This window comes from Prunus persica, chromosome G6 (genome assembly GCF_000346465.2).
Source record: "Prunus persica cultivar Lovell chromosome G6, Prunus_persica_NCBIv2, whole genome shotgun sequence".
NCBI classification, from domain to species: Eukaryota; Viridiplantae; Streptophyta; class Magnoliopsida; order Rosales; family Rosaceae; genus Prunus; species Prunus persica.
Window position 1 is genome coordinate 25,710,792 of NC_034014.1, and position 27,457 is coordinate 25,738,248.

Consider the following 27,457-nt stretch of genomic DNA (forward strand, 5'->3'; position numbering starts at 1 on the left):
ATATATGTAACTCAGTTACATAGTTTTTGGTGATTGCAGTACATCACCAAGATCACCTTTTGATGATGCAAAAGCAAGGCTTGACGTATCAAACCCAAGTTGTAAGATTTACTTGGGTTTATTAATCATGCTATATTTGTGTAGCTGGGAAGTAGTGCTTTCTCCATTGATCAGGAAAAGCATGGTATATTTGTGTAGACCCAAGCTATGTTTATGTAAAATAGTTAAGGCTGAACATTTTACAGCATAATGTTTTTGCTTCATGAGTAGGACAAGCATCACCTTCTTTCTTCCTCTGTTTTCCCCTCTTCTGTTATTTCTGTTTCTGATAACATTTTCTGCTCATAGATGACCTGAGCAACCAAACCCACAAAAATTGCGCCGAGAACTGCAACTTTTCTCCAATCAGGCGTTGCAGTGATGGAGGATTCAACGATTTGTATGAGTAGCAGGCCAATCAGTGCAACATAAATGTTCCTCCTGGTTTCTGATCCTGCACTTTTTTTGGTAAGCTTCTTGATCTTCTTTGTTTCCTCCGTAGCATCCACTTTTTCCTTCGGTTTCCCCTGTGTCAGATTCTTAAAAAATAACCCTTCATTGCGTTCTTTGTCTATCTCACCTTCAAATGCTGCTAACTCGTTCTCATTTTTCTCCATCTCCTCAATGTTAATTCCGGCAGATTCCTCGAAGGCATGCATGCGGCTGTTTATATTGTCCATAATCTGCTAATCACAAATGAATAAGAATTGGATTATCAACAGAATTGCATAGCAAGCCCCCTTTTTAAAAATCTTTTAATGCTATTGCTTGGACTAGGAACGTAAACAGACCCTGGTACTGGCTTCATCCAGGTCTTTGAGGGCGTCTTCTCCAATCTTGTCAAACTCAGCGGTGGCCTCTTCTCCAAATTTGGTAAGATATTCGGATCTTTCGTCTAAGTAATCGGTGAGACGGACTTTCTGAGCTTGAAGCATTGCTATCCTCACCAGCAGGTCCTGCTTGCGAGTATCTCCTTGTGGTGGGGAAGCTTCTGACTCAGAATCAGAATCACTGGACTTGCTGAAGCGCAAGATGGAATTCTTAGCGTTGGACAGTCTTCCTCTGTGTAAAATGTTATGCTTGGTGGTGGTGAAAGAGGTTTGAATGAGCTTGAGGCCAATCATCTTCTCTGCCTTCAGTGTTGGCTTTGAGTTTGGATAAAGGAGAGGGAGAAATAGAAGGAGAAAGAGAAGGATAGATATTTTATATGTTGTTTTTAGGTCCTTCTGAGCCTCTCATGTGGTGTTACATTATCCATCAGTATAAATAGTTGTTTCTTACACATGAATGTTTCTTAAAATGTGGGTTTTTATCACCTAATTGTGTAAAAAAAAAGAATATATTGTAAACCCAAAAGAATGTCCTGATGGGCTGGAACAGCAGTCCCTGTGCATGAGGTGAAAATTGTATTCAATTTTTTTAGGCTTATTTACTGTTTCACACTTGGAACTTGATCTCACTCTCACTTAACCACCTGTAACTCAAACTTCCTCATTTTACCCCTTGAATCTCTAAAAATTATTGAAATTTTCTCACTTTACCACTTCCTTCCACAAAACCGTAAAGTGTGCTCAGGTGGCATGTGCATTCTAATAATCTTCTCTCTCTCATCCCCTCCCCAGACCTAACCCCAAACGCACCTTACTCCCTTCCCTCTCTCTGCCTCTCTTTTCTCTCCCATCCTATCCTCAGACCTTACCCCTAGCACTCCTTCATCACACCCTAACCCTTCCATCTTCTTTCTTCTCTATGCCTCTTTCTCTCACTCTCACTCTCTCTATCGAGAGAAGATGGGGAGTGGTTGTCGAGGAGATTTTTTTTAAAAAAAATTGAGTGCTGGTGGTTTGGGTGTGTTGAGTAATTCCATGGAAAGTTAAGTCTGGGGTGGGGTTTTGCCCTAGGGAGGGAAGAGGAGAGAAGAAAGAGGCAGAGAGAGAGAGAGATAAAAAGAGAGGTCATTTAACGCGAAAATGAGACGGTGTTGAGTGAGAGCTAGCTCTAGAGGGTGAAACAGTAAATAAGCCTTAATTTTTTATATTTATAATAAATGCAAGCAATAGTCTAAATTATTCTAAATGAATCAATCTATGACGATAAGGATTCGAACTTGAATGTAAGGGGGCAGACACACTCCCTGACCAACTGGCCTAACCCACAATGTGAAAATTGTATTCATAATCAAGCTAATACAACTCCAGAAGTAGATTTGTTTCTTTTACTAATTTGAACAAAATCAGCTTATAAATTAAAAACAAAAGCGAAATCTGCTTACAATGAAATAATTGACACAAAACATGATGGATTAATTGCCCCAAAGTCTAGCAATTAAAAAAAATAAAAAAACACCAGTAGTCTATTTTGAAATTAACACACAAATTCCCAAACAATATTTTCAACTAATAACATTAAAATGACAACCCCAAAAAAAGAAGAAGGGAAATTCACTATTATATCCAATATAGGAGCCCAAATTATAAAAATACCTTATATGAAATGGACTTTAGAAACACACCCAAAGCCCATTTACAATATAACAAAAAGCTTTTAACTTCGTATAAATTACAAAACTGCCATCAATTTCTCAAAACAAGCATAACCCCAAAATCTCATAAAAATACCCAAAACACTCAATAGGGCATCAAAATAATTTAATAATCAATATTAAATTCAATAAGGCCACTGTCATTTTTTTGGTTTGTTTATAGAAATTCAATTGTGTATGATTTTTTTTATAATATTAGTACTAAGAATGGATATATCACTAAATATCTCCAAAAAAAAAAAAAACAAGAGAAGAAGAAAAAGAAACTACAATGGCAGACCAGCAATAAGATTCACAAGCGCCAGTCTCCTCCTAGTGCCTTTCTGCTGTAACCTCTATGAGTTCGTCTGCCCTGTCACCTTCTTGTAAGTATACCACTTAGCAATCCACAGATACACAAAGAAGTTGATGATGCTGAGGGCAGCCAAGAGCCAGTAAAAATAGTCAAGATGGCCTCTGTTCAAGTTATCTGGGATCCAACCCAGGTGCCCATTTCTTGTGGTAACTTTAGTTACCACAGTAACAAGCAGAGTACTGAGGTAATTACCCAAAGCAACTGTGGTAAGTGAGAGAGCAGAACACAAGCTTCTCATGGCGTCAGGTGCCTGGTCATAGAAAAACTCCAACTGTCCAATGAAAGTGAACACTTCTGCACATCCAATGATGAAATATTGAGGAACTTGCCAGAAAATTGACATGGGTATATACTCAAGGTCATAATAATTGTTCTTCCTCACAATGCCAAGCCTAGCAACTTCCAAAATCCCAGCAACAACCATGGAAAATATGGACAAGCCAAGGCCAATGCCCATCCTTTGCAGCTGGGTGAACCCTCTTTCATGGCCAGTGAACCGCCTTGCCAATTTGACAATGACTTGGTCATATATAGGAGCCCAGAAAATGACACTGACTGTGTCAAAGAGGGAGAGGGAAGCTGATGGGATCTTGAAGTTTGGGCCCATGTGTTGGTCCATTGTGTTGCCTTGCAGCACAAACATTGTGCTCATTTGACTGTATACTGCAGCAAAGACTATCCCAGATGCCCAAATTGGAAGCAATCTGATAATGGACTTTAGCTCCTCTACTTGAGTCACTGTGCAGAGCCTCCATGGATTTGGCAAGTCCTTGGCATGGTCAGTTTCTGATTCCACAGCAGCCTTGTCGAAGAACCTGAAATTCGACCAATATTATGTCGAGGCATAATCAAACAAACTTAAAGATTGAATATGGTTTTAAAATGAAAACTTATCTGTAGCTTACTGAAATTCTAGCTGTGTGAGCTTACCTTAGCTTGTCTGTGTGCTCAAGCTTGCGGCTTCCTTGGATATTACACTCCTCGTCTGGAGTCTCATAGAGAAGAGACTTGTCAGCTGGAACTTTTACATTGCATTTCCTGATGGATGCAACAATGACCTGAATAATCCTTGTGAGGGGACTCCCTCCTGGTTTTTGAAGACGGTATAACTTGCTGCCAAAGAAAAAGAACACAACAGCAATGGCCATTGCAACCGCTGGGATTCCGAACCCCCAGTTCCATCCCACAGTCATTTGTATCCAGACCAAAACTGTGGAAGCAATAAGTGCACCAATATTGATTGACAAGTAAAACCAATTGAAGAATGAGCTCTTCTTCTTCCTCTCAGTCTCATCAGTTTCATCAAATTGATCTGCACCGAAAGATGAAACGCATGGCTTGATTCCACCAGTGCCAAGTGCAATCATGTACAGTGCTACAAAGCAGGCTGCTCTCTGTGATGATGTTGCCTGGCAACCAGATTTATCGCACCACGGTTTTAGTCCTTTGATAGAGGCAGTGAGTGTTAAGAAAGTCATCCCCTACAAAAACAGAACAATTCTTCAATAAATAACCTCTTGGAGAAGAACAAAAATCTATATTAAAATCAATTGGTCTAAATGTAGCCAAAACAGCAAACAATAACAAACCCATAGCGAAAAGTTTGATTGTGGCTAGAGAGTATGGCCAAGAATGAAACATCAGCATGGTTTGACAACACAGATGAAAGTTATGGTTTTTATGTCAAATTGGATAACATGTGCACTAAAAGGCTTGACAGTAAAGTATAAACTTATCACTATATCCATTTCAAACTTTCATGTCCCATATTCTGAGGGGAGAAGAGTTTTTATTTGGACCAAACTTACAAGAGCATAAATAACTGAAAAGATGGCAATTGTCCAATATCTTCCCAAGTATGCATCAGCTAGGAAGGCTCCTATCAATGGAGTGGCGTAGCACGTCCCGGACCAATTAGTAACAGTGGTTGATGCAGCGACATTTCCCATGCTGAGATGTTTCCCAAGATAGTTCACTAGATTGGTACTCATTCCATAGTATGCCAGTCTTTCACAGCATTCATTTCCTGCAACAGAATTATGTAGTGATCAATATAAGCCCTACAGAGTACCATGAAGGGGATAGATAATAAACAGAAAAGAAATGAATAACAAATAAAGCCATACCAAGAATAAAGCCGCATGCTCTCCAATTTCCAGTCTTCTTCTTGTTAGCAGGATTTTTATGGATGTCCACAGTCCCATCGTTGGTATAATCATCATCTTCCCCCATAGTGTGCTGCAGATTAGCTATCTTCCAAGTTCCAGGCCTTGTTTTTCTTAGTATCTAAAACCAAAGACACCTACAAAATCGCATCATCATGTACACGCTAGATAGGAGCAATCATGAGAATTTTGAAAGTGAAAGCATTGGCTTGGATATATTCCACTCATTTGATAATGCTTAGGTTGGTTGCTGAAAAGCAAGTTAGGAATTATATGGCCAAACTCAAATCTAGATTCTCAAAATATGTAATTCGGAGCACGAATACTTCACCAAACACTTGAACATATAACAGAGCACATGTATGCCATATATAACCAAACCTTACAGGCCATCTATCTATTTTTTCTAACATGGATAATAAGTATAATTCAAGCAGCATGTCACATGAAAACTCACATAGTTTTTGTTTACGAGTCGAAAAAGAGCTTAAATTGCTAATTATTTATAATTTGAAACACAAGGGATTATGAACTCTAACATGGCACAAATTATGAACTCTAATAATGCGACACTCACAACAACTGGTCCACCAAGAATAAAATGTTCTTGAGCAGAATCTGCACAACGCATAAGATATATATATATATATACTAAGCGCAATTTAGCAAACTAGTTTTCTTTATCTCCAATAACTGGAGCCTCCCATCATCAAAGAATCCACAAACCCTATTTTATCAATCAAAATCCCATTCTCTCAACCAAAAAAAAGAAAGAAAAATCAATCAAAATTCCATAAACACAAATAAGCAAAAGTTAAGTAAAACCTAAGCAATGTCATCACCACCATCATGAAAGTCAAAATCAGTTTGTTCAAGAAAAGGACAAACTCCACAACCCAAAAATTAATAAAGAAAACCAAGAAAGACAATGGGCACACACAGAGGATTTCTTTTCCACGCTGTTAATTAAGTCAAGCCTCAAACTTCCATTCTAAAACATTTCATGAACAACAGAGGCAAAAGCAAACCACTCAATAGCAACCTTCACACTTATTGTAGATCAAAACAACCAAGTTGGGACATCAGAATTTGAACCAACCAGAGACTTTCTAAGAAATATGAATCTTTGATATGAATGGCTGAGAGAGAGAGAGAGAGAGAGAGAGAGAGAGAGAGAGAGAGTGAGTAATATAAACAAAAAAGTACTGATCAAATGTGCAGACATGTCACATACCTTTGGAGTGAAAATCAAAAGAGAGAGAGAGAGGAAAAAAAGAGAGTAGATTTTTTATGGGCGTTAAGGGTGATTAGGGCTAATGAGTTTTATATGGGGGATTACAATGCGAGCGAAACAAGGAAAATAAGTCCGGTTCCTGCTCCTACACATTCAAGAGCCACTAAATTTTATAGAAAAATAGTCAGATATGAATATGATTTTTAGTACTACCTGTTTACGTAGCATTTATTTGACAAGGATTTCATTTGTTTGTTTGTTTTCCTTTTGAAGATAAGGCATATCTCGTGGATGAATGGTAGCCGTTGATCAATATAAAACCACAAATCATTGACTCACGTGGACAACTGCGATTAGCATGGTGACCCCTTAAACTGCTTATTGATGAAAAAAAAAAAGAAGTCAAATGATCAGCAAGGGATGGCAATTAAATCACCATGCTGCCTTTGGAACATTTGGCAGAGGAGGAAAATTTTTGGCTGCCCACAACCGTCAAGAAGCAAAATCTTATGAATGAGGCTGGAATTTGTTAGGTAAAGATGCTTCGATAATTTTCCTTGCCAGACTCAAAGTGCGGTTGTGGTTGTGAACAGCTAACTTTCCATATGTGATTATGAGTCTTTGTGGTACGGAAATAGATTGATGTGATTCATTGGAAATTTTTGTTCTAGTTTGGGAAAATTTGATAATGACATTGTGTAATTATTTCATGCTTTGTGGTATACCTACGTCACAGCTTTTCTACAGATTCGTGCAAGTCTCATCTTAAAAAGGCAGTCTTTATTTATTGCACCTTATGTAGGATTTTGATATTTCTAAACCAATAAATATAAGAACATAGGTGATACATTTTAATTTTTAAAAGGCAATTTCTGAAAAAAATAATTAGAGAATTTAATGGGCCTAACATAAAAAATACCTGAATTTAATTTGTAATCCCAGAAGTTTAGCATAAATAAATCTTAAAATTATTGACATTTTAGGTTAACCTTGTACCTGGACTCTTTACTGGAACTATTACATATTGAAAATCTCATATTCTTAGCAAAAGTGGAAACAAAGAAATCCACTTGACAGCACAATCCTACTCTAATTGAAATCGAACGGTAAAGATTTTCTAGTCATGTGAAAGCAACTGGTGAAAGACACATGCCCTCTACAGCTTTCCTTTGTTCACAAATTTTCTTAAATCGAAGACGTGCAACGCAATGTTTGACGGTAACATCACGTATCATAATGACAGTGGTACCATAAGAAAAATGAAATAATTAGAAAAACTCAATGGTACTTTATAAGAAAAATGGAAGATCACTATCAAAATGGATCCTTGTTAGATAAACTGCTCAATGATTAGGCACCACTGCCCTCTTGTAAGTGTGCCATCTAGCAACCAAAAGATAGAACCCTAAATTCATCACACTCAAGCAAGCCAAAAGCCAGAAAAAGTAGTGAAGGTGACCATAATTCAAGTTATCTGGTATCCAACCAGCCTTGCCATCTCTGGTGCTCACATCAGTCACAATATTGACAAGCATGGTGCTCAAATAGCTGCCCAAAGCAGCAGTTGTGAGAGAAAGAGCAGAACACAAGCTCCTCATGGCATCAGGAGCCTGCTCATAAAAAAACTCCAATTGCCCAATGAAGGTGAAAAACCTGCCAAAATATGGACATGGGCATGTGCTTGAGGTCATAATAATTGTGCTTTCTCACTTCATTTAGTCTCACAAGCTCCAAAGTCCCTGCTGCCAACATGGCAAAAATGGAGATCACAAGCCCAATTGCTATTCTCTGGAGTTGGGTGAAGCCATTGTTTCTTTTTGTGAATTTTCTCACAAATGGAACTATCAAACGGTCATAAACAGGAACCCAGAAGATGACACTGATTGTGTCAAAGAGGGAGAGTGAGGCAGATGGGATTTCAAAGGATTTGGTGACGTGGAGGTCCATTGTGTTGCCTTGGAGCACAAACAATGTCCCCATTTGACTGTAGACTGCTGAGAAGATTATGCCAGTTGCCCATATGGGAAGCAACTTTACTAGGGACTTGAGCTCCTCAACTTGGGTCACAGTGCAGAGTCTCCATGCCATCACTGAGTCTTTGATTTTATCTGATGGAGTCTCGACCGCGGCCTTATCCAAGAAACTACAAAAGTTATTAGCAACGTAAGTTTGACAAGAGAACATTTTCTATTGTTTTATTACGTGGAAAGTTAGCTTTCAAAAGTAACAAAGTCATGATTCTTTGTTACAAACTTACAATTTACCTTAACTCTTCTGTATGATCAAGCTTTCTGCTTCCTTTGACTACAGGTTCCTCATCAGCAGTTTCATACAACAGAGACTTGTCACCAGGAACTTTTACTCTGAATTTCCCGAAGGATGCAACAAACACTTGACAAATGCGAGTCAGGGGACTCCCACCAGGCCTCTGGTTTCGATACAACCGGGTACCCAAAAAGAAGCTCACAACAGCAAGTGCCATGGCCACAGCTGGGATGCCAAAGCCCCAACTCCATCCAACGTTTGTTTGTATCCACACAAGCACAGAGGAAGCCACAAGGGCACCAATGTTGATTGAGAAATAGAACCAGTTGAAGAAGGATCCCTTGTTCTTTTTCTCAGCCTCATCAGAGTCGTCAAATTGGTCTGCCCCAAATGATGAGACACAAGGCTTTATGCCTCCAGTTCCAAGTGCTATGAGGTAAAGCCCCATAAAAAACACCCCTGCTTGTAACCCTGTTGGATGACACACATTGTTTGTGTCACAGGGAGGTTTTAGTCCTTGAAGTGATGCAGATAAGGTCAACAATGTCATTCCCTGCAACAAATTATGGATTTTTGATCATATGGAAAATGGATTTTTAATTTATGGACCAACAAGAATTTTAGTATATAGTTTTGACAGAGAAATGGACTTACAAAAACATAGATGATGGAGAAGGCAGCAATTGTCCAGTATCTTCCTAAGTATGCATCAGCTAGAAATGCTCCAAGCAATGGGGTCACATAGCAAGTGCCTGACCAATTTGTGACATTATTGACAGCAACCACATTCCTCTGGTTCAGTTGAAACTTGAGGTAATTAACCAGATTTGTGTTGATCCCATAGTAAGCCAATCTTTCACAGCATTCATTTCCTGTTCATCAAAAGCCAAAGATTGTAATTAAGCATTTGTTATTCAGCATAATTCAAACAAAAATATTAATTAAGGGAGTTTAATTACCTAGAATATAAGGGCAAGCTTTCCATGTTCCTGTGTTCTTCTTGATTGCAGGCCTGTTTTGGTAATCTATTGTTCCATCCTTGGTATGAATATCTTCTTCTTCCATTAATAATCTTTCTGTCTCACTCATATGAAATTTTTCTCTCTCTTGTGTGCCTCACTTTTATTTTAGTGAGAGAAAGCTTGAGCTCAAGGGAGTTCTTCTATATGCTCTACAGCAAGCAGTTTTATATGAATTCATGGTGCACTGCATATTGACGACATATGGCACGCAATTCAAACGGACCCTTCAAAAGAATGTAACCTATAAATGTAGTGGCACTTGTGTCGTTTTCAGCTGTGGAGGTGACATTTAGGTATGATCAGAAATTGGACTGCTAAATGTATTCAAATTAAGATGACCCTATCTGCAGCAGCAGCGTTTCATTAAATGGTAGGCACATTCAAGTTCAGGTTTCCTGGCACACTTTCTAAGACATACACCTTATGGGGTCGTTTGGAACGGCGGACTGTCATGGACTGGACTAAATCCTGGGACTGTCTTGGATTAGCTCGGATTGGACTAAGCTGGATTAAGTATTGACCTACGTTTGGTGTTGCGTCGGACTAAGAAGCTGGATTGTAAAAATAGTGAAGACCTATGTTTGGTACTGTGTGGGACTAAAAAATAATTATTTTATATTTAAAAATAATAATTGTTAAATAATTAAATGTAGTTTTTTTGTTATTAGAATTACCAAATTGACAATATACATTTCTTTTCCTCCAAACCAAATTCACATGTACATTTCATATGTGCAAAAGTTAGAAATTTTCATATATGCCAAAGTCATCTACATGACTCAGAAATTAGAGGTTTAGTTCGCTACACACAATTCTACCATTAATACATACAAATAAACATCCACAATTTCAAAATGAAACTAATAAACCCCACAACCATGAACCATATGGCTTTAATGCTAGCAAAATGTTATACAATTTGTGGTGTTTCCAAAATGAAGCCAATCTTATCAATGCATCATTTGTGGTGTTTCCAAAAAGATAGATGCATCAAACTTAGCTAGGCCATGTCCTCAAGCATTGTCACTAAGCAACTGCTCAACAAACACTTTCTTGATATCATCATCCAAAGACATGAATATAGAGATGTTTTGTGGCTTCTCCAAAATGAGCTTTAGTGCTGCAATTTGATCTAACGGAGAAAATCCCATTCTCTTGAGTTCTTTGGCAATATCAGATCGATCTTCATTACCTTTTATTATAGCCTCAGTCACCATTTGCATCCTTTTCCCAGATGCTTCAAACAATTTCTCCAATACAGTCACAATCTTCTCTTCATCACTTGAACTTGTAGCTCTTTTCCTCTTATTTTGACTGTTCATAGATTGGCTTCCTTCTATGTTTAAATCCATTGTTCACAAAGTTATTTTGCTGACATTAATGTAGGAATAGGGAGCTCCTCTAAGTTGCAAGCACCTTTTCCACAAAACTTGGGAAGGCATTGCAAACCAATCACTGGAGCCCTGCCGCATAATTGTATCAAACTCTCCCTTTCAAGTATCTATGCTCCATTGCAGTCAAGCGAAACGAGGTAGCTGCGCATCAAATATCTGGTGAATAGCTGCATCTACACAGGAAAGAGGTAGGGGGATTGTTCGGGTCACTCGATCTTCTCCATTACCTTGATGCCATAAGCTTGTATTATATCCATGGCTGCATTACCACAAACAACTCCAGTTAAACTGTTGCAGCCAATGAAATTTCATGTCTAAAAAGGCTAAATAACGAAAGAGAGACCTAGAAGTCTGATATAAATGTCTATGATAAGAGCTTTATTATAGAACACCAAACCAAACGAAAACAAGAGCAAGTGGTTACCTGGGACATATACTTCTGGTTCAATAGGCCTCAAGACCCCTCTTGTTTTGACCTTGTTTCCAAGTATGAGCTGCAAAAGAAGTAAACTTGTTTAGGCATTACCTCACTTCATGGTGTAGAAGAACAGAAACGTATATAGTAAGTACTAGAGCTCCAATGGCTGCCGGGATGCCAACCGTGAAAGCCATGGCGGTGATCATTTTACCATTCTTAGTCTGCCCAAATTCCAGTAAAGTGCCTGAATGAGTGCGTGAATGCTTCTCTCTAAGTCCATCTGGGAACTCAACCTCTACTTCATGATGCAAAAGCACCATATCCTGACCACAAATCACACAAGTTCCAATAACACAAGTTTGGCAATATAGATAGGAATATAAAAGCCGTCTTTGGTATAAAATGACTTGGCTGTGCCAATCCTGTTTTATTTGCTGCTAAGGAGTTTACCTGTTCTGTGCTGGAGTACGCTAATCTGTCTTCCATGAGGAGACAACTCAATCTACACTAAAACTCAAGGTAAGTCCGATATCTTTGTGGCACTCCATCCACAGCTTAAGGGAGTAGGGGGTGAATACTTTATGGACTGTAACATCGCCAAACCGAGCTCTCAGGCAAAAGATGCAGATTTGGCAACCAGACTCTGGGACTTTAGCTTGAGTTTGACAAATGCAAAGTAGTATGGTGTTCTAATATTTTCTGGGTCATGTAGTAGCTGGCTTTTTTCTGCACTGAAATCAAATTGCCAAACTGCAAACTGTAATCACATACTGGACACCATCGCATCCATTTTTTAATTTTTATTGCATCCATATTTTTTTTCAACATATATCGCATTGGCAAAACAGAGTCAAAAACTAAACACCACTCTAAGCTCAACATCTTCCAAGTATACACACATACACAAGAACGATAAACAACAAAAAGAGAAAAAAGGTGAATTGGGTTCTGTCTTTGTAATCAAAAAGAGTCCTACTAGGATTCAATTACCACCTATACATATATATAAGTTAATTCAGCCTTGATTTACTTGAGTTGTTTTGCCAGCCATTTTCTTGATCATTTCTTCCAAGTGATGATCAAACGGTCCACGATATATATACATGGAAGCAGAACATGGACAAGAAGCAATGATGAGCTCAGGCCAGCTGCCAGTGGGATTTAGGTTTATGCCAACAGATAAGGAGTTGGTCACTCACTATCTAATGAACAAGGTGTTTGATAGGCCTGTGCCAGCTGCTGAGGCAATTCAGGACATTGACGCAACCCAATTCTACAGCACCCATCCGAAGAATCTAGGTAATAATTTTCTACCTTGTTATATTATATTATATCGATATGTAATGAAAACCATAAAAACTGAAACAGCAAGTTCAATAAACTCAAGATTCATGCCAAAAGTCTACTTTACTTCTGAATTTCTAGGTTTTCTGAAATACCCAATTGCAAATTAATTGCCAATTAACATCATGTATATATATGTCCCTACAGATTCTACGAAAATTAGAGAAGAGAAGAAGAAAATAACAGAGAAAAGGAAGGAGAGATTCTCATAGCACAGTCAAAATTGTTGAGGAGATTTGCAAAAATCAAAGAGATGGAAGAAGGAATAAGAGAGGTATCCAAAGGGAAAGACCAGAAAAAACTTACCTGCGTCAAGATTCGAAGAAGATGAGTCGATGTTGAACGCAGGAGAGGTGGAGTGGAGTCGCAGAGAAGAAGTGAACTGGAGAGAGGCGTGTTCAATACAGCAAAGGCTTATTTTGCGAACTCATTTTGAGCTTCTCTGTATAACGAGAACGAGTGAGGCGTTTTTTTTACTGTTGGGCTCTACTATCCCATTTACATTAGTCCTCTTGCTAACCAAACATGGGCTTCAGGTCTAATATAGCACAGTCCCATTTAGTGAGCCATACCAAACATGCCCTATGGGGTCGTTTGGAACGGCGGACTGTCATGGACTGGACTAAATCCTGGGACTGTCTTGGATTAGCTCGGATTGGACTAAGCTGGATTAAGTATTGACCTACGTTTGGTGTTGCGTCGGACTAAGAAGCTGGATTGTAAAAATAGTGAAGACCTATGTTTGGTACTGTGTGGGACTAAAAAATAATTATTTTATATTTAAAAATAATAATTGTTAAATAATTAAATGTAGTTTTTTTGTTATTAGAATTACCAAATTGACAATATACATTTCTTTTCCTCCAAACCAAATTCACATGTACATTTCATATGTGCAAAAGTTAGAAATTTTCATATATGCCAAAGTCATCTACATGACTCAGAAATTAGAGGTTTAGTTCGCTACACACAATTCTACCATTAATACATACAAATAAACATCCACAATTTCAAAATGAAACTAATAAACCCCACAACCATGAACCATATGGCTTTAATGCTAGCAAAATGTTATACAATTTGTGGTGTTTCCAAAATGAAGCCAATCTTATCAATGCATCATTTGTGGTGTTTCCAAAAAGATAGATGCATCAAACTTAGCTAGGCCATGTCCTCAAGCATTGTCACTAAGCAACTGCTCAACAAACACTTTCTTGATATCATCATCCAAAGACATGAATATAGAGATGTTTTGTGGCTTCTCCAAAATGAGCTTTAGTGCTGCAATTTGATCTAACGGAGAAAATCCCATTCTCTTGAGTTCTTTGGCAATATCAGATCGATCTTCATTACCTTTTATTATAGCCTCAGTCACCATTTGCATCCTTTTCCCAGATGCTTCAAACAATTTCTCCAATACAGTCACAATCTTCTCTTCATCACTTGAACTTGTAGCTCTTTTCCTCTTATTTTGACTGTTCATAGATTGGCTTCCTTCTATGTTTAAATCCATTGTTCACAAAGTTATTTTGCTGACATTAATGTAGGAATAGGGAGCTCCTCTAAGTTGCAAGCACCTTTTCCACAAAACTTGGGAAGGCATTGCAAACCAATCACTGGAGCCCTGCCGCATAATTGTATCAAACTCTCCCTTTCAAGTATCTATGCTCCATTGCAGTCAAGCGAAACGAGGTAGCTGCGCATCAAATATCTGGTGAATAGCTGCATCTACACAGGAAAGAGGTAGGGGGATTGTTCGGGTCACTCGATCTTCTCCATTACCTTGATGCCATAAGCTTGTATTATATCCATGGCTGCATTACCACAAACAACTCCAGTTAAACTGTTGCAGCCAATGAAATTTCATGTCTAAAAAGGCTAAATAACGAAAGAGAGACCTAGAAGTCTGATATAAATGTCTATGATAAGAGCTTTATTATAGAACACCAAACCAAACGAAAACAAGAGCAAGTGGTTACCTGGGACATATACTTCTGGTTCAATAGGCCTCAAGACCCCTCTTGTTTTGACCTTGTTTCCAAGTATGAGCTGCAAAAGAAGTAAACTTGTTTAGGCATTACCTCACTTCATGGTGTAGAAGAACAGAAACGTATATAGTAAGTACTAGAGCTCCAATGGCTGCCGGGATGCCAACCGTGAAAGCCATGGCGGTGATCATTTTACCATTCTTAGTCTGCCCAAATTCCAGTAAAGTGCCTGAATGAGTGCGTGAATGCTTCTCTCTAAGTCCATCTGGGAACTCAACCTCTACTTCATGATGCAAAAGCACCATATCCTGACCACAAATCACACAAGTTCCAATAACACAAGTTTGGCAATATAGATAGGAATATAAAAGCCGTCTTTGGTATAAAATGACTTGGCTGTGCCAATCCTGTTTTATTTGCTGCTAAGGAGTTTACCTGTTCTGTGCTGGAGTACGCTAATCTGTCTTCCATGAGGAGACAACTCAATCTACACTAAAACTCAAGGTAAGTCCGATATCTTTGTGGCACTCCATCCACAGCTTAAGGGAGTAGGGGGTGAATACTTTATGGACTGTAACATCGCCAAACCGAGCTCTCAGGCAAAAGATGCAGATTTGGCAACCAGACTCTGGGACTTTAGCTTGAGTTTGACAAATGCAAAGTAGTATGGTGTTCTAATATTTTCTGGGTCATGTAGTAGCTGGCTTTTTTCTGCACTGAAATCAAATTGCCAAACTGCAAACTGTAATCACATACTGGACACCATCGCATCCATTTTTTAATTTTTATTGCATCCATATTTTTTTTCAACATATATCGCATTGGCAAAACAGAGTCAAAAACTAAACACCACTCTAAGCTCAACATCTTCCAAGTATACACACATACACAAGAACGATAAACAACAAAAAGAGAAAAAAGGTGAATTGGGTTCTGTCTTTGTAATCAAAAAGAGTCCTACTAGGATTCAATTACCACCTATACATATATATAAGTTAATTCAGCCTTGATTTACTTGAGTTGTTTTGCCAGCCATTTTCTTGATCATTTCTTCCAAGTGATGATCAAACGGTCCACGATATATATACATGGAAGCAGAACATGGACAAGAAGCAATGATGAGCTCAGGCCAGCTGCCAGTGGGATTTAGGTTTATGCCAACAGATAAGGAGTTGGTCACTCACTATCTAATGAACAAGGTGTTTGATAGGCCTGTGCCAGCTGCTGAGGCAATTCAGGACATTGACGCAACCCAATTCTACAGCACCCATCCGAAGAATCTAGGTAATAATTTTCTACCTTGTTATATTATATTATATCGATATGTAATGAAAACCATAAAAACTGAAACAGCAAGTTCAATAAACTCAAGATTCATGCCAAAAGTCTACTTTACTTCTGAATTTCTAGGTTTTCTGAAATACCCAATTGCAAATTAATTGCCAATTAACATCATGTATATATATGTCCCTACAGATTCTACGAAAATTAGAGAAGAGAAGAAGAAAATAACAGAGAAAAGGAAGGAGAGATTCTCATAGCACAGTCAAAATTGTTGAGGAGATTTGCAAAAATCAAAGAGATGGAAGAAGGAATAAGAGAGGTATCCAAAGGGAAAGACCAGAAAAAACTTACCTGCGTCAAGATTCGAAGAAGATGAGTCGATGTTGAACGCAGGAGAGGTGGAGTGGAGTCGCAGAGAAGAAGTGAACTGGAGAGAGGCGTGTTCAATACAGCAAAGGCTTATTTTGCGAACTCATTTTGAGCTTCTCTGTATAACGAGAACGAGTGAGGCGTTTTTTTTACTGTTGGGCTCTACTATCCCATTTACATTAGTCCTCTTGCTAACCAAACATGGGCTTCAGGTCTAATATAGCACAGTCCCATTTAGTGAGCCATACCAAACATGCCCTATGTGTATGGTGTATGTCTTTCTCATCATGTAACTCATCATGTAATTAGTAACAGAGGTGGCATTTGGCATGTCCAACATGGACGATTGCATAGGGCCCCCAACATTATTTTATTATATAAATACTTGTTTTAACTTAAAGGTTAAATACTTTTTTGATCGTTGAATTTTACTGAAATTTCAACTCTCTCTCTCTCCAAATAATTTCTTATAGTCTTACTCTCTAAATCTCTTCAACTTTTTTCTCCCTCTATCTCAATCATAATTGATGATAATTAGTAATTTAGGGGGTGTATTCAATTGTGATTTTAATGGATTGTTTTAAAGCTTAAAAGTACAACGGTATTTGATTAGAATTATTAAGTAATCAATTAAAATATTGTGGTATTCAATTATGATTTTTAAATAATCAATACAAGTCAAGTGATATTCAATTCGGACTTTTGAGGTATTTCATTCAATGGTGTATTGTGTGAGACTTTTGAGTGTATGATATAAATACTAAATCACATAACAAATCTCATCTTCCTATGCATGATTCTCATATATGCTGTCATACTTTTTTTTCCCACTATTTTTGTATGCTTTCGACTGTACAATTAAAAAAAAAAAATTCATAACAGAGACGATAAAGAAACATTAACAAGAGAGACAATATTGCCTCTTCTAGAGCTAATGGGCATTTTCCAATGACTCTTCTTTCCTTGTACACAAGCTTATTAGGAGTAAAATTATATTTTCGATACTTTTATTTTTATTTTTATTTTCCAAAAATCTCCTACTCATTGTAGACATTTCCTCACAAGGAGTTGAAGTCTAATGCCTCAAAGAAGCTTTTTTATTTTATTTTATTTATTTATTTTAAAAATGCGTAGCTGCTACGTTTACAGCCCACATGGCTAAAAAAAATTTCTAATTCCCTATCCCAAAACGTTTGGGACCAGGACAAAACAAAAAAAAGAAAGAAGAAGCCTTACCCATAATCTAGAAGAGACATTGATAAGGTGCAAGGTGTTTTTTTCACTCCACACTTTTTGTCCAAGCTTTGACAAAAACTAGGAGTAGTCATGGGGTTGGGCTAGGAGTTTTCAATATGTTTCTTTATTTTGTATTTCTAGTGCTATATGTTTTGCATTAGGTGTTGGTGGCTTTGGATGTAGCTTCTAGCCTCTGCTTATGCTTTTGTATTTCTATTGTTGGTTTCTCAGTTGTGTTGTGAAAAGTCATGGAGTTGAGCGAACGTGGCTAACTCAAATCCTATCTACACTTTGGGCAAATCTATTTTGGAGAATACGAAAAAGTCCTAAGTGAATTAATGAATCATGGAATTTTGGTTTTATGTTCCCGTTGAATTATTTGTTTGATAATCCTTTATAATATTGGAAAATCATATGGTGATGAGTTTTTAGTTCTAAATTTGTTATCAATATATGTGGGTTTTTTGGTTGTATTTTCATCCAAAAATTTTGTTTTAGGAGGCCTCATTTCTATTGTGCACAGGGCACCTAAAATCTCAAAGTTGCCCCTGCTAATAATGTGGCGTGAGATACAGACACCCACCAATTATATATAATTATGTGTATATCTCTCTCATTATGTGATTAGTAATGTGATCGGTTACACCTAAGATTTACCCATGCCACACCGGCTCAGGCATAAAACTTGTTTAGGGCATGGACGGGATTACATCCAGGGCCAATTGCTTAACTTAAATGCAAAAGGCCCAACCCAATATGTTCGTGATGACCTTGACTGAACCTTGATCTTGATGCTAGTGAGTTAGCATTTGGTTGGGCCGTCTTTGGTTTAAAGATTTGCCTACGCTTTCTGGCCCAACATTACAGCTTCCTGACCTCAGAAGTTTCCAACTATGAAAATTTTGCTTCAACATATTCAGATGAAGTCGTGTTTTCAATGAAAGATACGTTCATTGTCGTCCTTACTTGTTCTAGATGTCCCGTACTTAATTATGAGATTAGATATCAATTCATACTACCTAATACTTAATGGCGTTGATTAAATTAATGTTACTCAACAATTAATATCACTCCTATAGCACTCATTACCAAGCAAAAAAGTTGGCACCTTTTTATTTTATTAGCTTCTTGTATAGGGCTCATGAAATAGAAAAATTCAAACATCGTATCTAGAAGACACTGATAATAAACAATGACGACTGACAACGGTTTCCTCCTTTTTTTTTTAATGTCAAAGAAAAATATTTTTCTCGTTAATTTAGAGTAGTTTGTAGTCGATTTCTACGTACTTTGACATTCTCGGTCGTTCTTTGATGATTTTAGGGCCTATGACAATTCGATCTTCAAGTTAATGGATTTTGACCGTATACAATATGTATCAATACTATTGCATCAAGCAGAAGTGCCTACGCATGATGAAGATTAACTTCCTACCAAATTGACCATCATAACCACACACCTACTTTTAATTTGTCATATACGCATAATAATGTACTCAATGTGTATATATACGAGGGAGAGTGTGGTGTTAAAGTTGGAGAAAAGAAAGAAGAAGAAGAGGACTTTGATGAAGAAACAAACAGAGAAGAGAGAAGTGGATAAAGACTCACTGAGTTTACCCACCGTTTGTTTACTTAATTTGTCTTGGCTTTCAAACAAACCATGATTTCCATGCTGTTGGTGCTTCCATCTGATATATGACCTGAAAGCCATTTCTCAACCATTAACTAATTTGTTTGTGGTCTAAGCATCCCATGTAGACAGTACGTATGTATTTACACTTCCCTCTATACGTATTTCTCAACCAACCACACAGTACATGTATTTTGGCTTTCCGCTACTTCATCGTATACGAAATTACATACGCATTTAATATATTTTGTGTTAAAAATAAGTAAACTTCGGATGTAAGTAAGAAGAAATACGTATACTCAATTGGCACTTCTAGAAGCACTGCAGATTTTGAACTTACAGAAGTATAAAAAACCAATTCTGGTAATACATTATTCTAGCTAGCTTCATATATGAATATGTCATCAAACTTATAAAATTTTTGACACGAACCACTTTGCTTCCATATGTTGTTGAAATTATGACTAGGGTGAACTGAAACAAATCTAAATAATATAAGTAGGTCATGGCCTACCAGCTGCTAGGTTGACCCAGAAGCCTCTGTAGGCAGTAGATAAACATCCTATTAATTATACACTAAGTCAGGGGGACATAATTAACTTGTCTCAAACAAACAAACTCCATAAACAAAAAGGTTAATTATGAGATAAAATTTCATTTAATGAGCTTATTATTAGAATCCGCATTAACCAGAAATTGCCAAGAAATATCAGCTGGCGTGGTCAATTAAAAAACTTTATGTGACATGTAAGATAACACAGGGAAAAACCTCGGTTAGCTTAAGAAATCTTGTTTTTAAAGAGTTCCATCGTCCACCTACCAAGGAAAAACGACATGGCAGCAATGCCTCTCGTCACCCTTTATAAGTTTACGCTGGCCAGTCATGACCATGAACAACAACAACAATACCAAGACAAACAATTAAGAACAGAGAGATCTTTCAGTAGTGTTACTATTGCAGAGAGAAACACAGAGAGAGAGAGAGAGAGAGAGAGAGAGAGAGAGAGAGAGGGAGAGAGCAGTGATAAATGGAGTCGTGGGTTCGATTTCTCGTGCTTTTTCTGGCGTGCCTTCTTCCGGGTTTGGTTGAGAGCAGAATCCGACACTACAAGTTTAATGTAAGTACTTTAACCACATTGTACTTGCTACATAATTTTTTGTTGCATTGTTCTTGCTATTTGGTTTTTGTTACATTGTTCTTGCTGTATAGTTTTTGTTATGGCCCTTGTGACATTCAAAGTTGGCAAAAACCAAAGGCTGTCCAAGACATGGCAAGAGATGATTAATCGAATTGATTCAACTTAATCAAGAACTTCTCTGATACTGAATTTGATCAAACTGGTCTTTGTAGTTTGTAGATAATTAAATCATATCTCAGAGTGAGACATGGATTTCTTAGACTAAAAGATAACTGACAGGGAGGTATATCCAATTTTAAAATGAAAAGTACATGGATGGTACAACCTCAAAACCTAAAAGTTACACCTTCAATCATTTTGCTGCCAAATGACATTGCATTGCTAATTTCTCACAACAACATTACAATATGCACATTTTATAATTGATTAACATGCTCAGTTAGTCCTAATAAGTCTAACAAGAGTAATTTTTAACTTTGGTTTTTCCCCTTTGTCCCTTTTGGTGACGTGCTTAGGTGGTCTTGAAAAATACTACCAGACTATGCTCCACCAAGCCGATCGTAACCATTAACGGTCGGTTCCCGGGGCCAACCCTCTATGCCAGGGAAGACGACACAGTGCTCGTCAAAGTTACCAACCATGTCAAGTATAATGTTTCCATTCACTGGTGAGAATTTAGAAACCAATTTAATTATATACCACTACATGACTAATCATCAATCTATAATTCACATTAAATTCAATGTACATAATAATAATAATAATCTAAATTACCAAATTAAATTTTGGTCCGGCAGGCATGGTGTCCGGCAGCTGCAAACTGGTTGGGCAGATGGTCCAGCATACATCACACAGTGCCCAATTCCCCCAGGCCAAAGCTATGTGTACAACTTCACCATCACAGGGCAAAGAGGCACACTTCTTTGGCATGCGCATATTCTCTGGCTAAGGGCCACAGTCCATGGTGCCCTTGTAATTTTGCCCAAGCGTGGTGTGCCTTATCCATTCCCAGCACCCCACAAGGAAGTAAATGTCATATTAGGTGAGACTTAATCTCTCTGTTTTTTTTCTTCTAATAACAACGCAATTGCAGGTGAATGTTTGATTTTATATAAATTAATTAAACAATATGCACATTGCAGCTGAATGGTGGAAATCAGATACTGAAGCAGTGATCAATCAAGCTCTCAGTTCTGGTGTAGCACCAAATGTCTCGGATGCTCACACCATTAACGGCCATCCAGGCTCCGTTGCAAATTGTTCTTCCCAAGGTACGCACACATGAATGACAAATAACATACCAGGCTGTCTGACGAGAAAACATTTCTAACATATCCTAATGCAGGCGGCTTTACATTGCCTGTGGAAAAAGGCAAGACCTACCTGCTACGAATCATCAATGCTGCGCTCAATGAGGAGCTCTTCTTCAAAATTGCAGGACACAAATTGACCATAGTGGAAGTAGATGCTACCTATGTGAAACCATTCAAAACAGACACCATTGTGATTGCCCCAGGGCAAACCACCAATGCCCTCATCACGGCGAATCAAAACTCAGGCAAGTACTTGGTTGCAGCCTCACCATTCATGGACTCTCCCATTGCTGTCGACAACCTCACTGCCACTGCAACTCTGCATTATTCAGGCACACTTGCAACCACACCCACAACTCTCACCAACCCACCTCCCCAAAACGCAACCCAAGTTGCTAACAATTTTATCAACTCCCTCAAAAGCTTAAATTCCAAGAAATTTCCAGCCAAAGTCCCATTGAAAATTGACCACAACCTCTTGTTCACAGTTGGGCTCGGGATCAACCCATGCCCTACTTGCAAAGCAGGTAATGGGAGCAGAGTTGTGGCAAGTGTCAACAATGTCACATTTGTTATGCCAACAACTGCTCTTCTTCAAGCTCATGTTTTCAACATCAGTGGGGTTTTTACCACCGATTTTCCCGGCAACCCGCCAAATACCTTCAACTTTTCTGGAGGTCCATCTGCAAATGCGAGCATGGCAACCACAAATGGGACAAAGCTTTATAGGCTGGCTTATAACTCGACTGTTCAACTCGTTTTGCAAGACACTGGGACTATAGCCCCTGAGAACCACCCTGTCCATTTACATGGATACAATTTCTATGCTGTGGGGAGGGGAGTGGGGAATTACAATCCCAAGAAGGATCCTAAGAAGTTTAATCTTGTTGATCCTGTTGAAAGGAACACAGTTGGAGTGCCATCCGGCGGATGGGCAGCTATCCGATTTCAAGCAGATAATCCAGGTAAAATATGTAAAAATCATCTATTATATGAGCCCGTCATATTTATTGTTTCTCATAACATGTACGTGAGATCCACTATTATATGATGGAACCTATGTACATATTATGAGAGGAACGTCACATAGTACAGATTGATATAAAAATTCCTCTATCATTATAGGTAATTGAGATTTGGTGCTAGTTTAATTCACTTATAACCTTTTGTTTTCCCAAATTTGTTTGCAATTTTCAGGTGTGTGGTTCTTGCATTGCCATCTTGAAGTGCACACGACGTGGGGGCTTAAGATGGCATTCCTGGTGGACAATGGGAAAGGACCGAATGAATCAATTCTACCACCTCCAAGCGATCTCCCCAAATGTTAATGCAGCCAAAAGGGGCCTCTAGTCTTGCAAGTAGAGAGAACTAACAAAAAAGGAGACGTGCGGACTCAAAGGCACATGATCAAGAAGAAGAAGAAGAAGAAAGAGCGGATGAATAAACAAACAAAATTATATATATTTCTAGATTCAAACTTATTTCTTGAGTGACTGAAAAAATTTGCTCAAGCAAAGTTTGAGTTAATTTTTGGTTGTTGAAGTGAAGAATACCACATTTTTTTTCAAGAATTAATATATGTATTGGATCTTGGATGTGCAAGTCTTTGTTTATCTATTATAAAGTTGTGAAATGGAATTTTAAATTTCTTTTTCTTGTGACCTCTATTTGCATATTTGACATTAAAAAACATCATATCCTGATAATGGGGTATAACTCAGTTGGTTGAACTCTTCCATCTCCACCCATATGAACAGAGGTTCAAAATCCCAATCGCTTGTGCAGCTCCTCTTCTTCATTTATAGAGAGACCACAAACTTATGAGTAAATGACATGGGCCATTGAAGTTGGTAGAGGCTCTTTAGCATAAGATATGACTTTATGTCATGGGCTGTCCCAAGGGCATTATTTTCCTATAATGAAACAATTTGTGACAGATTTTTCTGATCCAAAAATACTGAATCTTAAACAGGTAGCATGTAAATCCTAACAAACCTTAAAAAAGAGAGAATTAGGGCACTAAATGATAGGTTTACATAGAATTAGCTCTATTTGCAATATTTGGTGAAGGTTCTATACAAAATGTTTCTAAGGGTAAACCTCTAGCGCTAACCCTTTCGTATAAAAATAATCTTAACTTTTTCTGTAACTTTCACTTTTGTTTTTCCTTTGTCAGTAGTGCAACAATCAATTATTATGGCCACCTTTCTTGTATCCCTTTTCATTCTACTTTATGCGTGCCGTGTATTATGAAAACATACACTTTATATTCAATGAGATATTTGTATTAGTCAGAGATAACTCCCCTTGTACTTGAGACGGTAGACTACTCAGTTAATTCGACGACTGAACTTTTATGTATAGAAAAGCTCGCCTAATCCCTTAGGACATAACCCAATTTTTGTACTTCTCCTCTTCTTATCAATAAAATCCTATCGCCTCGTTATAAAAAATAAAATAATTAAAAAAAAACTTCAGGAGAAAACTTCAATTTCTTCATTTATTGTTCCTAATAGATTGGTTTTTATGATGATTTAATATTGGTCATACTTCTAGGGATAGTTTATGTATTTTTATAATTAAAAAATAACAAATATTTCCAATACATTATTGGTTCCCTATTTGACTTTACTTGTAATTTGAACTTATCCTCACATGATTAAGATTAAGATTAAGATTAATTAGTAGATGAAAATGACCAGGACAAGTACACATGTGACGCCTAACATGTACCATAAAATAAATATTTTTATAATAATATCAGAAAACAATTATATATGCAAGAGTGCACTTTACCGACAGTTATTCACGACTTTCAAAGGTTAAATTAATGATTAATTTTTCATGAACTCGTGTGGGGTGCGATTGTCATTAGCAACCAAATTGAATTTGTCATACTATCATACTAACTATCTGGGATATTTTCGAAAAAAAGGAGATTGGTCATTTTATACGAAATTACGAAAAGGCCCACATGCGCATTCTGTCACCAATCAGCGAATCACAGGCTGTCCATTTCAAAGTCTCTCTACATTGTTGTTGTTGGGTTTCTCTGTTTCTCTCTCTACGCTCTGCGCCCACAAAGCCCATACCAACCAATCACAACTCTACAACTTTGACCTCTCTTTTTCACTCTCCTCCCTCTACTTGTTCCTGTTCCATAGATCCCCCGTCTCTCAATCAAAGCCTTCTCTCTCTCTGTATTATTATTCACTGCCTATAGCCTACAAACCTAAAAACCACATTTAAAGAAAGAAAAGAAATTTCCCACTCTCTTCTTCAGCTCACCTCTGCAAAAGCACTCTCCTTTATCAAGTTTCCTTACTTGGGTCTTGTTCTCCTTTTGGGTTTTCATTATAATCTTCTCAAGTTTTCTTCTGCGTACTTAAATTTCGCTCTCCAAGCTCCAAGCTTTCCTGAAAACTTGATCTGGGTTTTGCTTTTTTTTTTTTGTCTGTGCCTTTGAATCTGGTGTGGAGGTCTAGGGTTTATCTTTGACAATCCAAGATCTAATATTTTCATATTGCTTATCGAATTTCCCCCCTTGGGTTTTGGAAAGGTTGGGCCTTTTTCAGATTCCTCAACATGTGCTTGTGTTAAAACCCCACTGAGATTCCTTTTCAAATGCTACTCCTTGATTAATGCTTCTTTGGTCATAAAGACCTTCACTTCTCTGCATTTCCTATCTGGGTTTTCTCTCTCTTTGAGCTTTCAAAGAGAGAGAGAGAGGAGAGAGGAGAGAGAGAGAGAGACAAACAGGCTCATTGTTTTACTTATCCTTGGCTTCCTTGCTATGTGATTCAGTTTCCCAGTTTGACCAACTATATAAAAAACCATGTACAGAGGAATTGGAATTCTATCTCCAACCTCGTATCTTGAGAACTCAAATTGGTTGTTTCAAGAGAGCAATGGAACCGAGTGGACTGCAGAAGAGAACAAGCAATTTGAAAATGCTCTTGCTCTTTATGATAAGGATACTCCTGATCGATGGTTCAAGGTGGCAGCCAGGATCCCTGGAAAGACTGTAGGCGACGTGATCAAACAGTACAAGGAATTGGAAGAGGATGTTAGTGATATTGAAGCTGGGCTTATCCCAATCCCTGGTTACACCAGTAACTCTTTCACATTGGAGTGGGTTAACAATCAAGGCTTTGATGGGTTGAAACAATTTTACGGTGTTGGTGGAAAGAGAGGCACCTCGACCCGGCCTGCTGATCAGGAAAGGAAGAAAGGGGTGCCATGGACAGAAGAAGAACACAGGTACTTACATGCCTATTGAATATATCATATATACTACTCATTTGTCCTTGTATTTACTCTGCCAATGGTGAGTGTCAGTGAGGAGAGACATGTTTTGAGAGCAAGTTCTTGAAACCCTTTAAAAGTCTGGAACATGAATTTTTCCTAGAATTGAACCTGTTCATGGCTATGGTAAAGTTGAAATTTTAGCTGGAGAAATGTTAGGTGGAGAACCTGAAATTATTATGCATAGTTTTGAGAGTTAAAGTCTGCTAGATCTGGTGAATTAGGTATAGTTCGTACAATTTAATATACAGATGAACAGTATAACTGGTTTAATAATTGGTTTACTATAAAGTGTTTTTGGCTTGCGTCCTAGTGTCTTCTTGCAGCTTTTGATGTGGTGTTCTTTGATAATTGTACCACAGGCAGTTTCTGATGGGTCTTAAAAAGTATGGTAAAGGTGACTGGAGAAACATCTCTCGCAATTTTGTGACCACAAGGACGCCTACTCAGGTAGCCAGTCATGCTCAAAAATACTTTATCAGGCAACTTACAGGAGGAAAGGACAAGAGAAGATCCAGCATCCATGATATCACAACCGTCAATCTCCAAGATAACAAACCTCCCTCACCAGACAGCAAAAGCCCTCCATCATCAGACCATTCTTCCACAGTGGTGCAGTCACAGCAGCATCAAAAGGTGACTGGCATGAGTGAACAACAATTTGACTGGAAATCGCCGAATGAGGGGCAGCCTATGGTTTTCAATTCAGCAAATGGGAGCACCATGGGACCATTTTGTGGGATTTCTTCATATGTACCTAAGCTTGAGGAGCAAAATTTTCTCAGTGGCAATCTTCATGGATCTCAATTGGGGCATTACAATGCCCGTTTTCAGATGCAATCGATGCGATACCAGTGAACCTGTGCATGAGGGTGCTAGAGCTATAAAAATGCCAGACTTTATTGCTCTCCCTCCATGCTACATCAAGGTTTTTATGTGGTGAAAAAGTTGATGATGAAGACATTGAGTTAGTCCCCTAGTTTTAGACTCTACAGAGAGATCAGTTAGTTCATCTTGTGATTTAATATTCAAATTCTGAAAGTCCGAAAGAAGGGAAGCTTATTTACATGAAAGCTTGAGCTTTATCACTTGTGATTCTGGTTGTGTGCTTGGGGATTTTGAGAATAGTCAGAAATGAGAGAGTAATTTTGAGATTGAGTTTGCATGTCTTACAAATATTCTATTTCAAGCAATTTTCTGCAAAAAAGTGACTTGAAGGTACATACAAATAAATGAAAACCACCCTTGTTACTTGCATGAAGTAAGCCATGCAGCTTCCAAAATTCACACAGTGGGTGGGTTACTGGCATCAGTGAAGAAAAAAATTTGACAGGGAATCTATTTTAGCGGTTGAGATATGTCTTAGGATATCAAGACCTTGATCTACTTTAAGAAGATATTTATGAACAGTGC

The 27,457-nt window shown here is 37.9% G+C and overlaps 6 protein-coding genes and 1 pseudogene across 18 annotated transcripts; 2 read left to right on the forward strand and 5 right to left on the reverse strand.

Moving 5' to 3' along the window:
* Positions 140-1,431, reverse strand: LOC18771967. The gene is made up of 2 exons (XM_007205687.2): positions 831-1,431; positions 140-722 (listed from the first exon to the last, which is right to left on the reverse strand). The coding sequence occupies exons 1-2, from the start codon at positions 1,161-1,163 to the stop codon at positions 279-281; spliced, it is 777 nt and encodes a 258-aa protein (XP_007205749.1). The 5' UTR covers positions 1,164-1,431; the 3' UTR covers positions 140-278.
* Positions 2,782-6,534, reverse strand: LOC18772701 (protein NRT1/ PTR FAMILY 8.1). 6 transcript variants are annotated; one of them, XM_020565525.1, is made up of 5 exons: positions 6,336-6,534; positions 5,063-5,238; positions 4,745-4,962; positions 3,867-4,417; positions 2,782-3,751 (listed from the first exon to the last, which is right to left on the reverse strand). In XM_020565525.1, the coding sequence occupies exons 2-5, from the start codon at positions 5,166-5,168 to the stop codon at positions 2,917-2,919; spliced, it is 1,710 nt and encodes a 569-aa protein (XP_020421114.1). In that variant the 5' UTR covers positions 5,169-5,238; positions 6,336-6,534; the 3' UTR covers positions 2,782-2,916. The 6 variants fall into 6 exon arrangements, with proteins under 6 accessions (XP_020421114.1, XP_020421112.1, XP_020421115.1 ...); XM_020565523.1 differs by lacking the exon at positions 6,336-6,534 and adding an exon at positions 6,144-6,283; XM_020565526.1 differs by lacking the exon at positions 6,336-6,534 and adding an exon at positions 6,130-6,283.
* Positions 7,679-9,689, reverse strand: LOC18773988 (annotated as a pseudogene). Its single transcript, XR_002272033.1, has 4 exons — positions 9,560-9,689; positions 9,255-9,472; positions 8,600-9,153; positions 7,679-8,478 (listed from the first exon to the last, which is right to left on the reverse strand). The product of XR_002272033.1 is annotated as a protein NRT1/ PTR FAMILY 8.1 (transcript).
* Positions 10,354-13,197, reverse strand: LOC18772098 (alpha-aminoadipic semialdehyde synthase). 4 transcript variants are annotated; one of them, XM_020567396.1, is made up of 5 exons: positions 13,085-13,197; positions 11,885-12,160; positions 11,587-11,757; positions 11,441-11,510; positions 10,354-11,275 (listed from the first exon to the last, which is right to left on the reverse strand). In XM_020567396.1, exons 2-5 carry the CDS (start codon positions 11,918-11,920, stop codon positions 11,223-11,225), a joined length of 330 nt encoding a protein of 109 aa, XP_020422985.1. In that variant the 5' UTR covers positions 11,921-12,160; positions 13,085-13,197; the 3' UTR covers positions 10,354-11,222. The 4 variants fall into 4 exon arrangements, with proteins under 4 accessions (XP_020422985.1, XP_020422984.1, XP_020422986.1 ...); XM_020567395.1 differs by having other exon boundaries at positions 11,885-12,165; XM_020567397.1 differs by lacking the exon at positions 13,085-13,197 and having other exon boundaries at positions 11,617-11,757; positions 11,885-12,729.
* Positions 13,671-16,514, reverse strand: LOC18773796 (alpha-aminoadipic semialdehyde synthase). 4 transcript variants are annotated; one of them, XM_020567400.1, is made up of 5 exons: positions 16,402-16,514; positions 15,202-15,477; positions 14,904-15,074; positions 14,758-14,827; positions 13,671-14,592 (listed from the first exon to the last, which is right to left on the reverse strand). In XM_020567400.1, the coding sequence occupies exons 2-5, from the start codon at positions 15,235-15,237 to the stop codon at positions 14,540-14,542; spliced, it is 330 nt and encodes a 109-aa protein (XP_020422989.1). In that variant the 5' UTR covers positions 15,238-15,477; positions 16,402-16,514; the 3' UTR covers positions 13,671-14,539. The 4 variants fall into 4 exon arrangements, with proteins under 4 accessions (XP_020422989.1, XP_020422988.1, XP_020422990.1 ...); XM_020567399.1 differs by having other exon boundaries at positions 15,202-15,482; XM_020567401.1 differs by lacking the exon at positions 16,402-16,514 and having other exon boundaries at positions 14,934-15,074; positions 15,202-16,046.
* On the forward strand, positions 20,185-23,400 carry LOC18773874 (laccase-4). The gene is made up of 6 exons (XM_007204948.2): positions 20,185-20,405; positions 20,942-21,093; positions 21,224-21,468; positions 21,569-21,697; positions 21,772-22,704; positions 22,937-23,400. The coding sequence occupies exons 1-6, from the start codon at positions 20,316-20,318 to the stop codon at positions 23,065-23,067; spliced, it is 1,680 nt and encodes a 559-aa protein (XP_007205010.1). The 5' UTR covers positions 20,185-20,315; the 3' UTR covers positions 23,068-23,400.
* LOC18772011 (transcription factor DIVARICATA) lies at positions 24,836-27,243 on the forward strand. Its single transcript, XM_007205554.2, has 2 exons — positions 24,836-25,999; positions 26,407-27,243. Exons 1-2 carry the CDS (start codon positions 25,575-25,577, stop codon positions 26,900-26,902), a joined length of 921 nt encoding a protein of 306 aa, XP_007205616.1. The 5' UTR covers positions 24,836-25,574; the 3' UTR covers positions 26,903-27,243.

What these genes read in the sequence shown, in the direction of transcription:
- LOC18773874 (XM_007204948.2), top strand. Translation starts at nt 20,316, where the DNA reads ATGGAGTCGTGGGTTCGATTTCTCGTGCTTTTTCTGGCGTGCCTTCTT. An exon ending in TCCGACACTACAAGTTTAAT is followed by an intron (nt 20,406 to 20,941) that starts GTAAGTACTTTA and finishes TGACGTGCTTAG; the next exon opens with GTGGTCTTGAAAAATACTAC. An exon ending in GGAAGTAAATGTCATATTAG is followed by an intron (nt 21,469 to 21,568) that starts GTGAGACTTAAT and finishes TGCACATTGCAG; the next exon opens with CTGAATGGTGGAAATCAGAT.
- LOC18772011 (XM_007205554.2), top strand. Translation starts at nt 25,575, where the DNA reads ATGTACAGAGGAATTGGAATTCTATCTCCAACCTCGTATCTTGAGAAC. An exon ending in TGGACAGAAGAAGAACACAG is followed by an intron (nt 26,000 to 26,406) that starts GTACTTACATGC and finishes ATTGTACCACAG; the next exon opens with GCAGTTTCTGATGGGTCTTA.
- LOC18771967 (XM_007205687.2), bottom strand. Translation starts at nt 1,163, where the DNA reads ATGATTGGCCTCAAGCTCATTCAAACCTCTTTCACCACCACCAAGCAT. An exon ending in TGGATGAAGCCAGTACCAGG is followed by an intron (nt 723 to 830) that starts GTCTGTTTACGT and finishes TGTGATTAGCAG; the next exon opens with ATTATGGACAATATAAACAG.
- LOC18772701 (XM_020565525.1), bottom strand. Translation starts at nt 5,168, where the DNA reads ATGGGGGAAGATGATGATTATACCAACGATGGGACTGTGGACATCCAT. An exon ending in AGCATGCGGCTTTATTCTTG is followed by an intron (nt 4,963 to 5,062) that starts GTATGGCTTTAT and finishes ATTCTGTTGCAG; the next exon opens with GAAATGAATGCTGTGAAAGA. An exon ending in TTTCAGTTATTTATGCTCTT is followed by an intron (nt 4,418 to 4,744) that starts GTAAGTTTGGTC and finishes CTGTTTTTGTAG; the next exon opens with GGGATGACTTTCTTAACACT.
- LOC18772098 (XM_020567396.1), bottom strand. Translation starts at nt 11,920, where the DNA reads ATGGAAGACAGATTAGCGTACTCCAGCACAGAACAG. An exon ending in CGTACTCCAGCACAGAACAG is followed by an intron (nt 11,758 to 11,884) that starts GTAAACTCCTTA and finishes ATTTGTGGTCAG; the next exon opens with GATATGGTGCTTTTGCATCA. An exon ending in ACCAGAAGTATATGTCCCAG is followed by an intron (nt 11,276 to 11,440) that starts GTAACCACTTGC and finishes GTGGTAATGCAG; the next exon opens with CCATGGATATAATACAAGCT.
- LOC18773796 (XM_020567400.1), bottom strand. Translation starts at nt 15,237, where the DNA reads ATGGAAGACAGATTAGCGTACTCCAGCACAGAACAG. An exon ending in CGTACTCCAGCACAGAACAG is followed by an intron (nt 15,075 to 15,201) that starts GTAAACTCCTTA and finishes ATTTGTGGTCAG; the next exon opens with GATATGGTGCTTTTGCATCA. An exon ending in CGGCAGCCATTGGAGCTCTA is followed by an intron (nt 14,828 to 14,903) that starts GTACTTACTATA and finishes CTTCTTTTGCAG; the next exon opens with CTCATACTTGGAAACAAGGT.